At 43.0% G+C, this 13,967-nt stretch overlaps 1 protein-coding gene across 1 annotated transcript in view; it reads right to left on the bottom strand.

The window, feature by feature from the left end:
* The window catches only part of LOC121464303 (sodium- and chloride-dependent transporter XTRP3A), a 39,313-nt gene that overhangs the window by 10,289 nt on the left and 15,057 nt on the right, over nucleotides 1-13,967 (bottom strand). The window contains exons 4-7 of the mRNA XM_041677171.1: nucleotides 12,210-12,437; nucleotides 9,247-9,357; nucleotides 7,998-8,239; nucleotides 5,790-5,952 (exon numbers count right to left, since the gene is read on the bottom strand). Coding sequence (XP_041533105.1) covers nucleotides 5,790-5,952; nucleotides 7,998-8,239; nucleotides 9,247-9,357; nucleotides 12,210-12,437 — 744 coding nt within the window. The remainder of the gene's footprint in view (nucleotides 1-5,789; nucleotides 5,953-7,997; nucleotides 8,240-9,246; nucleotides 9,358-12,209; nucleotides 12,438-13,967) is intronic.

The following is a 13,967-nucleotide window of genomic DNA, read 5'->3' as shown; positions in this document are numbered from 1 at the left end:
AGATACTCTCTAACATTAAGCCATGTTACGTTAAACATTAACGAGAGATTTCAGGAAGAAGACATAGAAGTTCAAATTTCAAACAGTAGAGGATATGGTAGAAAGGAAAAAAAGAAGAAAGAAAGAATGGAAGGAACAGGGGAAAGAAAGTCAGTTGAAAAAAAAACCCAATAATTATAACATTCTTGGGCAGAGAGTCAATCTCAAAAATAAGCGAGGAAAAACTAAGTGCCAGAATCAAAAGAAGGGAACTGAATGTCATGCCAAGGCTCAGAATAGGAGTCAGAGGTGTCCAAGTGGGATCTAGATCTTGAAGTCGGCTGTGTTAGGGTCTTGGCGTCTGAGCTGGGCTGAACAACTGTGCTGGTTAGTTTTGCGTCAACTTGACACAGGCTAGAGTTACCTGAAAGGTGGGGGCCTCCATTGAGAAAATGCCTCCAGAAGGTGCAGGACATTTTCTTAATTAGCGATGGTGGAGGGGGGCAGCCTATTGTGGGTGGTGCCATCCCTGGCGATCCTGGGTTCTATAAGAAAGCAGGCTGAACACACCATGGAGAACAAGACATAAGCAGCATCCCTTCATGGTCTCTGCATCAGCTCCTGCCTTCAGGATTCTACCTTGTTTGAGTTTCTTCTTTCAGTGACGAACAGCAATATGGGAGTATAAGGGAAATAAAGCCTTTCCTCCCCTACTTGATTTAGGTCTGGTATTTCATCATAGCAATTATAACCCTAACTAGAACAACAAACAACAGGAAGAAAGTGTTGTGTCACCCCATGAACTGAGAAACCCCCCCAAAAAACAAAATACCCAAACCAACCAACTATTCCTCAACCTCACCGATGAGCCAGTGCCATGGAACCGCTATCCTAGTCTTGAAAGTATTCTTTAGAAGCAGTCAGCAAAAGTCTTTATAGTAAATCTCAGAACTAGTCAGTGTGTTCGTCTAACATCTTGAATTTCACTGTCCTCAAAGTACAGAAAAATAATTGTACTTGAGACTTCAGTAAAAACAATAATAATAGTGTAACAGCAATAGAAACAGACTAAAATACAAATATTAAAAAGAAATGTACAAAATTCTATATACGGGTATTAGAATAGTTTATATAGGAAACAGATGAAATCTGTACTTGTAGGAATTGATTAAGATTTCTAGGTACAAATTAACATATAAAAATATTTGTTTCGTTTGCAATCAACATAACGAGACACTATTCACAATAGCAATGTAACAGAAGATATGCCAAGACATCCACGAAGGAAATTAGCTGGCAGAACTAGGTGAATGAGAGAAATGTGTTGCCAAATCAAAACCCAATCCCAAAGAACTGAAGATGGAGGGATAGAGACAACACTCTTTTGTATCCCCACAAAGTTTAAAGAAAATCCTGATCTAAAGAGTATAAGGTGTCAAGAGAAGGTCACAGTCAACAAGAGAGAGTAAGAAAATATAAAAATATTTAAAGTTAGATTTACAAAAGAAATGACAGGCTCTAACTCTGAGGACTAGAATAGTAGGAAAAGAGGTGGGAAGTCTTGCCCTGGGGCCACAAATAGAAAAGACATAATGGAGTTTATAGACATGAACCGCAACAACAAGACCTAAACAAGCAGAAAACCTTAGGGCAGATTTGCTGTGTGAGGCAGCTATGTGGTTTGCCACTGGCTGAGCCTGGAGACAATGAATGGAACCATCCATCCCTTGAAGAGAGCCCGCTGGCCGAAGAACAAAAAATTCAGAACTATCAAATTCCTAAGCCCCAGGGATCCCACCTCCTCCACCAAGGTAGCAAGCAGTGACCCTGACAATTACAAAGAACCCAGGACTGAACTGAAGCTGACTCAGACTCAGAGGCAAACATACTCAGGTAGAACCATGGGTCGTGGGCAGAAAATCAGTTGGCATTCTGGTGGAAGAGCACCCATCAGGAAAGATAAATGTGTGTGTCTCCACTTCCCAAAGCCTAGAACACTGAAAGCCACACATAGAAAATGTGATCCCACAGCAAACCAGAGAGCGGGCATATAGCTAACAGTGGTACTAACCGTGGCAGCCTCCTGGGAAGACAATCTGGTCTAACCTGTTTTGAGATGTAAAATCTCTTCCTCCTCACACACACCTGAGAGTCAGCAACAAACCACAGTTTAGGATTTAGAAAAAAAATCACACTCATCCCAGAAGAAAGATGGATTTGCTGATGACATATTTTTTTAAAAAAAATTTATGTCTATCCATGTTTATCTACATGTATGAATTTATGCACACTAAGTGTGTGCCTGGGTTCATGGAGGTCAGATCCCTTGGAACTGGAGTTACGGACGGTTGTAAACTGCCATGTGGGTACTACAAAATGAACTTGGGTCTTCTGAAAGAATAGCAAGTATTCTTAGCCACCCCTGACATAATATGCTTTATTCTGTTTTATTTCATATGTACTTTAAAGTCTTACTTTTGTGTTTCACTATTGGTTTTGTTTTGGCCTTTATTTTGCTTGAACAGCTTTTTATGAGTTTTCTTTTTCTTTCTGCATGTTATAGTATTTCCTCTCTCTATTACGTCTCACAACTGAAACACATACTTTCCCTCTACAGTCTACCAGAAAGAAGGGGTAAAGAGAAGAGGGGGAGTAGAGAGTGTGTGAATAAAAGTAAGGAGCAACGATACATATGTATTAAAATGGCATAATGAGATCTGTTTTTATACGTTAACTATAAAAAATACCATTACTTAGAGTTGAAAGTGAAAAACGTGAAATTCAAAAGATATTTATTCTCCCCCAATTACAGCTTAATATCAACGTATTAATAAACAACCCCTAAGGGAATTTTCTCTCTGATGAAATTTGCTAGCTGACAGAGGGAAGTAACAACTAGTTTAACACCTGCAAGACCCTGGGTTCGGACACCAGCACTGCAAAAGTAGATTCATTAGTTAACAAAGCCCATCAGTGTCATAGATAAATGTGTAAACAAACAAACAACCAAAAAGTATGCTTTTAAAGCAAAGCGTAGAAAAATACCCAAATGGCTATTGGCAGGGAATGAGGAAAATAGCTGAAGTATATTTTTTGTGATGACATAAATACAGCACTTAAAATGAGTGGATGAAGTCCCACATGTATTAAAATGGACAGATCTCAATAAAATTCTCGAATGGGAAACTTCATCTTTCAGGAATACTTATTCCTACATACAACTGATAACAAAATAGTATTTTTTTATTTAAGTCTTCCCCATTACTGTGTGAATGTGTGTGTGGGGGTTCCTAAATATTTTCTTTTTTTTTTTTAAACTAACTATTTTATTTTTATTTTTTTAAATATTTTTTATTTATTTATTATGTATACAGTGTTCTGTCTGTGTGTATGCCTGCAGGCCAGAAGAGGGCACCAGACCCCATTATGGATGGTTGTGAGCCACCATGTGGTTGCTGGGAACTGAACTCAGGACCTTTGGAAGAGCAGGCAATGCTCTTAACCACTGAGCCATCTCTCCAGCCCCCTAAATATTTTCTTCATGCTATTGACTGTTCTTTCATTACACAGAAGGTTCTTTCTTTGGTATTATCCTACTTGTTTTTACTTCTGTTGCCAGTACTTTTTGGGCCTTATCCCAAAGCATCCTTACACAAACCAGTGTCTTCAAGTGTTTCCCTTGTTTCCACTTAGACTTTCCATAGTTTTGGAATTACATACAGCTTGAGAGATGGGGGTCTAGCACCACTAACTGATACAATGGTCAATGTGTTCTCTTGGCATCTTTGGCAGAAATCACGTGCTTTTCTGTGTTCCCTATTTTAATGTTCTACTTGTCCCTTTGCCTTTTCTCATGCTGATACCAGACACTTTGTAGACTGTCTTAAAATCAGGTATTAATATGCTTTAAGTTTTATTTTTTTTTTTACTCAGTTGCTTTGGCTACTCTGAGCCTTCTATAGTTTCATGTAGATTTTAGCATGTAGATTTTAGTTTCTATGAATAATATTACTGGTAAGGATTGCATTGGTCTGTAAACTGCCTTGGGTACTATGGACACTTAAATAATAATTCTTCTGTGGTGGTCTGAATGATAATAGCCCCTACAGGCTAATGATGGAGGAAGGTCATTGGTTAAGTAAAGAAACTGCCTTGGCCATGATAGGACAGAAAATTAGGTAGGCGGAGTAAACAGAACAGAATGCTGGGAGAAAGAGGAAGTGAGGTTAGATGCCATTTCCTCTCCTCTCTGGGGCAGACACAATGAAGCTCCGACCCAGGATGGACGTAGGCTAGAATCTTCCCGGTAAGCGTACCTCGGTGCTACACATATTAATAGAAATGGGCCAGGCAGTGTTTAAATGAATACAGTTTGTGTGTTGTTATTTCGGGGCATAAGCTAGCTGGCGGCCAGGAGCCAGGCGGCAGGAACGCAGCCCACAGCTCATACTACAGGCTCATATGTTTGAATCCTTGGTTCATAGTTGTTGGAACTGTTTTGGAAGGATTAGGAGGTGTGGTCCTGTTGAAGGGAGTAAGTCACTGAGGGAGCCCAGGCTAGACCCACTCTCTCTCTTGCTCTTTTTTCCTATCCCTCAGCCTCCTCTTTCTTCTTCCTCCCCCCCTCACCTTCTCTCTCTCTGCCTCTTGGCTGTGGATCAGATATAAGCTCTTAACGGCTACTCCAGTGCCCTGCCTGCCTACCTGCGGCCCTGCTTCCTGCCATGATGGTCATGGACTCACTCTTGGAACTGTAAGCAAATGAACGCTCTCTTTGATAAGTTGCTTTGGTCATAGTGTCTCTTCACAGCAACAGAAAATTAACTAAGACATCTTCTATTCCATGAGCATACAGTATCTTTCTTATTTTTGTGTCATCCTGAACGGCTTTCATTAGCATTTCACATTTTCATTGTCAACATCTTTCAGCTCCTTAATTCTATTTATTTAGAGTTCAAACAACTTAATAGCAAAGAATCCAGTTCTAAAATGGACAAATAAATGGCCTATACAGACATTTCTTTAAAAAGACACAAGGGGGCTGCAGAGATGGCTCAGTGGTAAGAGCACCTGCTACTCATGCAGGGAACCTGGGTTCAGTTCCCAGCATCCACATGGCAAATCACAACCACTGGTAACAGCCCTCTTTTTACCTCTGTGAGTACCAGATACATGTGTATTATACAGATATATGTGCAAGCAAAATATTTATACATGTCAAATAAAATAAATATATTGATTTTTTTTTTCGAGACAAGGTTTCACTGTAGCTTTGGTACCTGTCCTGGAACTAGCTCTTGTAGACCAGGCTGGCCACAAACTCCTCCTGAGTGTTGGCATTAAAATTGTGTGCCACCATCACCCAGCCACATCTATTTTTTTTAAAAAAAAAACAAGGTTTCTCTGTGTAGTTTTGGTGCCTGTTCTGGAACTAGCTCTTGTAGACCAGGTTGGTCTTGAACTCACAAAGATCTTCCTGCCTCTGCCTCCTGAGTTCTGGGATTAAAAGTGCATACCACCATCACCTGGCCATCTAAAAAATTTTTGAACAGATACAAGTAGCCAGCAAATATATGAACAAAAAGTTAGCATTATTAATCTTCAATGAGGTACAAATAAAATCACAATTAGTTATTATTGCAAAGGAACTTAATAAAAATATTGGGTCAAGGATATAGCGGCACTCTCGACTTTATTGCAATAGTCCTTTAAAAAGATCCAGGATATGAATACTATTTAACCATTCTCTTCCAGGTCAATGTGGAGACTTTGTAGAGAGAGGCAGTCCCCACCCTTCCCAGGCCTTTTACCGTGTTCAGCTCTGATTCCAAGCTGCAGTTCCTAATGTGCGGGAACACATCATTGTACTTGCTTGGGTAGGTAGATGCCAGGTAGTCCTTCACCTCCTCCAGGTTGTTGGCTGCCAGAAAGCCATCTTCAAGGTCAAAAGAATTGGTCAGCAGAAGAATCACCCTGCAGAGCAGACCATTATCTTGATTTTTATGACTAAGGAGCTACTGGTCCTAACACCTGAGAGGACTATGGGCAGCCTCTTCCCTCTTCCTTCCTGCCCAGTGAGGAAAGTTGGTAGGAAGAACAACTCTGGATGCCTGAGCAGAGGAGAGGACAGAAACTACCTCCAGACAGGATATTTAACACCTGGGTAGGTGGCCTCTGATGAGACTGGGTGGGATGCTCGAAGTATTCAATACTTCATAGCCAGATTATTAACCATAGTTGGTGACAGTCCCTGAATGTGGCTAATACCATTGAAGAACTGCTTGGAAATAAATTTAGAACCACTTAAATATTTTTACTTATTTTCAGACAGGGTCCCACTATGCAACCTCGGCTGTCCTGAAATTTGTTGTGTAGACCAGGCTAGTCTCAGACTTAGAGATTCATTTGCCTCTGCCTCCAGAATAGCTATGTTAAAGGCATGCACGACTACATTTGGCTTAGAATTCTTTTTCTTTTAATTTAAATTTTTTAATTTATTTTTTTTTGTATTTTTTATTTTTATTGAGCTCTACATTTTTCTCTGCTCTCCTCCCTGCCTCTCCCTTCCCCCCCCCCCCCCAAGGTCCCCATGCTCCCAATTTACTTAGGAGAGCTTGTCTTTTTCTACTTCCTATGTAGATTAGATCTATGTAAGTCTCTCTTCGTGTCCTCATTGTTGTCTAGGTTCTCTGGGATTATGATTTGTAGGCTGTTTTATTTGCTTTATGTTTAAAAACCACTTATGAGTGAGTACATGTGATGATTGTCTTTCTGTGTCTGGGTTACCTCACTCAAAATAAGGTTTTCTAGCTCCATCCATTTGCCTGCAAAATTCAAGATGTTGTTTGTTTTTCTGCTGTGTAGTATTTCATTGTGTAAATGTACCAAATTTTCCTTATCCATTCTTTGGCCGAGGGGCATTTAGGTTGTTTCCAGGTTCTGGCTATGACAAACAATGCTGCTATGAACATAGTTGAGCACATGTCCTTGTGGCATGATTGAGCATCCTTTGGCTTTATACCCCAAAAGGGGTATTACTGGGTCTTGAGGAAGGTTGTTTCCTAATTTTCTGAGAAATCACCACACTGACATTCAAAGGGGTTATACCAGCTTGCACTCCCACCAGCAATGCAGGAGTGTTCCCTTTTCCCCACATCCTTTCCAGCATAAGTTGTCATCAGTGTTTTTGATCTTGGCCATTCTTACAGGTGTAAGATGGAAGGTCAGAGTTGTTTTGATTTGCACTTCTCTGATGACTAAGGATGTTGAACATTTCCTTAACTGTCTTTCAGCCATTTTAGATTTATCTGTTGAGAGTTCTCTGTTTAGGTCTGTACTCCATTTTTTTAAATTCATTTTACATACCAACTACAGTTCCCCATCCCTCCCTTCCTCCCACTCCCCCACCTACCTCCCAACTCCCCATCTACTCTTAAAAGAGGGTAAGGCCTCCCATTGGGAGTTAATTAAGGCTTAGAATTTTTAAACTTAATTTTATATCACTGTGCAAATTAAATTATTTGCATTTATACTGAGTTCCATTACAGTCCTTACTTAGAGATGGCTACTTTTATAAGTGACCACTCTACTGAACATCTTAGCATCTGAAAGATGGTCCTCTGTTTGGAGGGACACCAAAGCCAGTAAGCTGTAGTCTCTGGGACTTGGCTAGAGAGGTCTTGGTTACATTTGAGATGGGGAATAGGACCTAAGACATTGACAATTTTCTTTTCTGAATGCTCCTCTCTGCTAAGTGCAATGACCACTTTAAACTGCCTACTCCCTGAAAAGCAGGCTTTAACTTTTTGAACCCCCAGTTTCTAGTGCTGGTAGAAGGCAGTAATTATGAAGTTGAAAAAAGAACTGAACCTCACACTGTAGATCTCAACACTGGTGTCTTTAGTCTACTCCTTGACTTCTGGGAACCCAGTCCTTCACAGTTACCCTTCCAGCTCAGAACTTTGGAGCCTTGCCTTCCCTCTTGAGGCCTAAGGTTCTGAGGGACAACTTAGACTCACTTGTTTAAGCAGTTTTCATAGTTGAAGGTGGCCTTGAAGCCATAGATGGAGAAGGTCACAATGCTGGCAAATATGGAGGTGGAGCTGTTGATGATGGACACAATGATGGCATGCTTCTGGCAGTTGGTGGAGGGTTCGTTGTAGCTGGCAAAAGCAATCAGGCTGCCAAACCCCAAGCCCAGTGAGAAGAAGATCTGCATGGCTGCATTGATCCAGGCCTTGGGGTTGGCTAGCTGTTCCATCTAGAAGGCCAGTAGGGATAGGGCTGAGCAATCCTAGGCTCTAATCCCAAACTCTCCCTCCCAACGGATGGAGGCTCAGAGATGGAGAGGAAATTACTTCTAACACACAGGCGGTCAGTGTGGCTTGTGGCTGGAGTCCATGTCCCAGACTATCTCTAGTGTATTCCCTGGCTGGTAAACTACTCAGCAGTCTTTCTCTCATGCCAGCTATGGCACCCTACCCATGGAGAGTGCAAGTGAATATTGTTTAGTCTAATAATCCAACATATGGAACCTCTCAGTCACTAACCAGGCACTGCACTGGTCTTAACACACAGAAATTTTGGCAATGTAACCTGGATGTGGAGTCAGGTCTGAGTTGACTCCAGCACTGGCTCTTATGGCTTTTGCAACAACGATATACATTTCGATAGGTGCTACAGTCATCTGATTCTAGCCACAAGATTTGTTAAGCAAAGAGTGTGCCTTACTCCAAATGCAATAGCATTCCCGCTGAAGAACACGGGTGAAGGTGACTGGAAAGAAAATGTTAAAGAGGGGCAACTAGAGGGAAAGGGTCTACGGAAGGTAAGGGAGATGACTTGTGGCACCCAACGTGGGGCCCAAACCCATGACCCTGAGATTAAGAGTCTCATGCTCTACCTGCTGAGCTAGCTGGGTTCCAACAAGCAGCTTCCCACTAGAGACTGGAGTGATGCCTGGCTCAGTAGACAGAACAGACAGGGCTTTGGGTGAGAACCGAAGCAGGAAGACCAGAAGGAAGGCACAGGCACTAGTCATCAGGGGCAGTGAGGGCAGCAGGAGGGGATGGACAGAGGGTTTAACGTCAAGAACATACAGGACTTGGGATGACCTGTCTAAGGAGGAAGTTTGGGCCCCCGGGATATCCGTAGCCTTTGGCTCAGTCTTGGACTCTCACCAGACTTGCTGATTACAGATCTTACCCCCTTTCTCTTTCCTCCCAAGCATCCCAGAAACAGACAGTCTCCTTCCATTTCAGTCCATACCTTGGGTGTGAACATGTACATCAGGCCATTGGTGTCTCCATGGAGTGTGAGGCCACGGACCAGGTAGATAATAAGTACACAGTAAGGCATTGATGCAGTGAAGTAGACCACCTGTGGGTATTCAGGAACAGAATAAGACTGCTGGAGAGGTAGGAATGGCAGGACAGATAACCATCCCTGTAAACATCTTACTTCTTTGGTGTTTAGGCGGCGTCCACAGCTGATGAAGAGCTGCAGGTGGTGCTAATTCTGAGTAGGACAAAGGGTCTGTGGTCTGGGAAAGGCAGTGTGGGACTTGGCTGCCCATATCTGTTGCCACCATAAAATTTCTTCTTTAATGGATTAGAGGCAACAGGTTCCCAGTTTCTTCTTTCCATACTCTTCCAACCCCTCTGTCTCTAAAATAGGACTGAAGGAGCCCACACAACGTATCAGTCTCTTTGTTCAGTATTTGAGCCAAATTTGGCTCTGAGCTTTCTGAAGTCCCAAGAAGGACGACCAATCACTTACAAGATCTGTATTTTCTCTAACAGGGAAATCAGTTCAGTGGCTTGGGGGCAGAGCCTGCTTTCGAGGCTGGGATCTGAGAGGAGCCTGGCTAGGCATGCCCATAGATAGGAAACAGTGTATGGAAGAAAGTACCCACAACAAATGCAATAGATAGTACTGATGGGATTTTGCGTATTCTTCATAAGACGTCTAACTCTTTGGTTAAGCCAGTCTTATTTCCCTATTGACATGCATCATAATTTAAGGATGTGCTCTTGGTTGCTTTGGCAGGGACATTTTGGACTCAGTGTCACCCTAACTTCTGAAAAGCCTCAAAGTAAGGACTTCCAGGTGCATGTCTGCCTAGCCTGGGTGGGAAATTTTGGGTAAATCCCTTACTACATACGCATAGATACATGGGTACAACAAACAAAAAAAATTGTCAAGGTTGTTTTTGCTTTATCAATCCTCTAGTTTGGATCCACCTCTAAGAAACATAGTTAGTGACCCATGTCTTGACATGCTTGAATTATGCTCAGTCTTCCATTTCCTCCTTGGCATGGCACCATATTTTATTCATTTCTAAGACTGTCAGAGGGACACAGAGCAGAATGTGGGATATGTGTTTATCATGGCTTCTTATACATTCAAGGAACTACTAAACATACCCAAGTATCTAGTATTTCAAACCAGATAGAGATGAAGATGGATAAGAGCACTTTGTAAAGTGATGTGAAAGAAATTCAGAGACATGGAGGAAGGCTGATCCAGGTCCATAACACTGGGTACTTAGAGGACACTCAGGGCAAGCTCTGGAATTTTCCATGGACCATGTTCCTTACAGGTTTTCTGGAGTTCCCTTCTTCCTCTTGTGGAAAAGATGGCTGGGATCTAGCTTAACCTATCATGAGAAGTAAGTTCTGGCCGATAAGTAAATATTCATGGCAGAATAAAAGAGATTTCAACAGAAAAGGAAAAGGCAGTCTTTATACATGGAACTACTAGGATATTTCTGTCAGGGAAGGGGGTCATAGGATCAGCAGAGAAAATAGGTGGTGAGGATTGCTATGGTATCATGTCCCGGCTCTCCCTAATTTCACAATTATAAGAGGCATGGGGACAAAAAGACTGCTTTAATATTCAAGGGTACAGACCTCGCCCTTAGATCTTTTGGATCATGCTTGGTCTAGATTGGACCAGAGCAGATGCTACAGGGTCTGAGCTTAATTGAGAAAGAGCACCCTGATTCTTCTGCTCGGTTGTGAGACAAAGTGCTTGGGGCTAAGATGATTACCGCTTTGGGGACTTAGAAGCCAATGTAAAATGTCATACCAGGCACAGCACTGGGATTGCTGTGCAGCATCTTGATGACATAGGTTGTTCTAAGCCTCATGCCTCGTGGGAAAAAAAAAAAAAACATGTCAGTGCTGGAGAAGGAAGCTCCTGTGATCAGGAGAGTGAGATCTAAGGGCTTGTGGGATTCACATAAGAAGAAAAATTGCAAGTGATTAAGTCACAAAAGACAGAGAACATTCATGGGGCACGTGACCAATAGGATGGGAAGTCCTGGAGTAAATCTGGGCTCTGTCCCCTACTGTGGTCTTGGGAAGATCACTTCACCTATCTACGCCTTTTCTGAGTGTCATCATGTATCTACTCTGAGGTGCTGTTAAAGAATAAGATACTGCGGGAATGTGATCTTCTGTGAATTTGCTTTGTAGCGTAGCTGAGTATGGAGAATTTATTCCAGTTTGAGACAGGTGCAGGTGATGGAAATACAGCCGATATAGCATCCCTAGAAGGAGGAAACCTGGGCATCCAACAGGAACATAGGGCTTAGGCAGATAAAAGGCCTAAGCCAGGATTGTGGCACATCTGTGGTTTACAATCCCAACACTCAGAAGGCGGAGTCAGGAGGATCACTGAGTTTGAGGCCAGTTTGAGCTGTACAATGAGTTTCAGGCCAGCATGAACTACATAAGGAGACACTTTCAAAATAAAAGGCAAGACCCCAAATCACACAACAACAAAACCAAACAAACCAGGGAAGAATCCAACAGTTTTGGGTGTCATTGAGTCCCTGAAAGCACTTTGAAATGAGACCCCGAATACAAGCACACAATAAAGTTATTTCTGCTGGCTCATCTCTCCATATTGAGGTTCCTCCCCAGAATAATAATCTGGCATTTGAAGGGGAAGGACTGAATTGTCAGATGTTTTAAGATCTCTAAGAAATGCCCTGGTGTAGCTGAGTTTGAGAGCTAGCTGGGGCATCTCATTTCAGACGTCACAACTTTAACCACCTCACAGTCAGCTAGTAGAGGAACGTGCCAATGACACCATCCATACCTTCTGATCCAGTGAGCCTCTACTTCTGGACCGCAAGAGACAGCCCCTGGCGTTGATCAAGGCCAGGGCTGAGGAGCTACTCATCCACTCACCCAGATGCAGCATCATCTCACTCCCCAGCCCACCTTGCCAGTTGACTCGGTGCCTCTCAGGATGCACAGATACACCATCAGCCAGGCCAGGGTGAGGCACAGTGCTGGCTCCCACTGCACTCCTCCGTTCTCCTGGATGGACGGCGAAATGTTGAGTGTTTTCCTGTACCAGAAGTACTGAGTTGACGAAGCCTTTTCACACTCCTCATCATAGCCTGTGCGGTTACCATTCAGTGGGCAGACAGACCACGGCAGGGGATCCTTTGGAATGAAGCAAGAATCGATGGAGAGGTAAGGGGAAGGCCAAGGACTGGGGAGGATGATTGACAGGAGGCTTTGTACCTTGTCCTATACATATGGGCTAGCCTGGCTTGCTTTAGGCTAGAGTACAGTGGAACAGAGGCTTCCAGACCTAGACTTTCCAGATCCTTGTAGTTACTGTTTGGCTCTGTTCAAAACCAGATGTAGGGCTAGAGAGACGGCTCACTAGTTACGAGTACTAACTCGTTAAGTGTTCTTCCAGAAGACCCAGATTAGAGCCCCAGCACCCATGTGATGGCTCACAACCATCTGTAACTCTAGTTCTAGGGGATTTGACACCCTTTCCTGGCCTCTGCGGGCACCAGGCATGCACCTGGTACATAGACATGCAGACAAAACACCTACACACATAAAATAAATAAGATAAAACTTAAACAAAAACATCAAACTGGGAAGGTACTTGAATTAGAATCATGGAATGGTAAGTCCATTTGGATGGAGAGACCACAGGAGGGAGACATTGGTAACTGATGAAAACCAGTAGTATGTCCCAGCCAAGAAATAGAAGCCCTCAGCTCAGTTGCCTTGCCTACCCGAAGAACACTTAGTTCATTCTCTGGACCCTCTGCTGCAGACGCTCCAGCTCACTCTGTTTCACATATGTGACTGCAAACCTGGGGCTACCTTGGCTATACCCAGAATCGTTTGCTTGAGATGAACTGGACATCAGGTTTTCGAATGTTCCTGCCAATGTACATGCTATATGAAGAAGCTCTGGGACATGTATGAACTGGTTCAATGGACCAACTGAGAAATTTTCAGTTCTCTCCTCCCTTCATCTGCATCAGAAGGTAAAGATAAGGTCCCTACATTTGCTTGGTTAAAGAGACCTGCTGTGAACGACCCCTACTCCCACCCCATGAAGTAGAATCCTGTAAAGTAGATTGATGCTTGTGGGGTTGGACAAGAGCTCTCATGTGGAGTGTATGATCATGTGAGTGTAGATCTATATGTTCCAGAGACATGCCTGGCCCACAGAAGTGTATTTGAAGGTCGACTGTGTCATTATCTCATGCAGGGTTGGGGGCAGTCCACCAACCTGTGGAATGCATGGATACTAACATGGTACTTTCTAGGTCCTTCTCCTCTTTTTCCACTTGGAAAGAGGCTGAGATGGAGGCAGCTGCTAGAAGAGGAGTGGAGGCAGTGGGATTAGAGTCCCCGAGAGAGCAAAGGCTGACGGTGGAGGAACAGATCATGAGTGGTGGAGAGGAAGAAGATTCCTATCTTTGAATAAAGACCAGCTCTCAGTGTGGAATTATGGTTCTTCTATTTATTTTCAACAATGCCTAGACCCTTCCAGAATATCAGCAACATGAATTTGGATAATGCAGTTTAAAATGTTTGCCATTGAAAACAGCTCCAATCGTGTTAGAGTGGTGTTGTTCCTTCTAGGCGATTTTTGGGGTCTTCAGGGTCAGCCTAGAGCTCGAAGATGTTAGGACAAGTGACAATGACGGGGGAGAGGGG

The sequence above is a fragment of the Microtus oregoni genome, unplaced genomic scaffold, assembly GCF_018167655.1.
Source record: "Microtus oregoni isolate MIOR12 unplaced genomic scaffold, Mior012 000028F_ref0000031, whole genome shotgun sequence".
Lineage (NCBI taxonomy): Eukaryota > Metazoa > Chordata > Mammalia > Rodentia > Cricetidae > Microtus > Microtus oregoni.
This window is presented reverse-complemented; position numbering and strand designations above follow the sequence as displayed.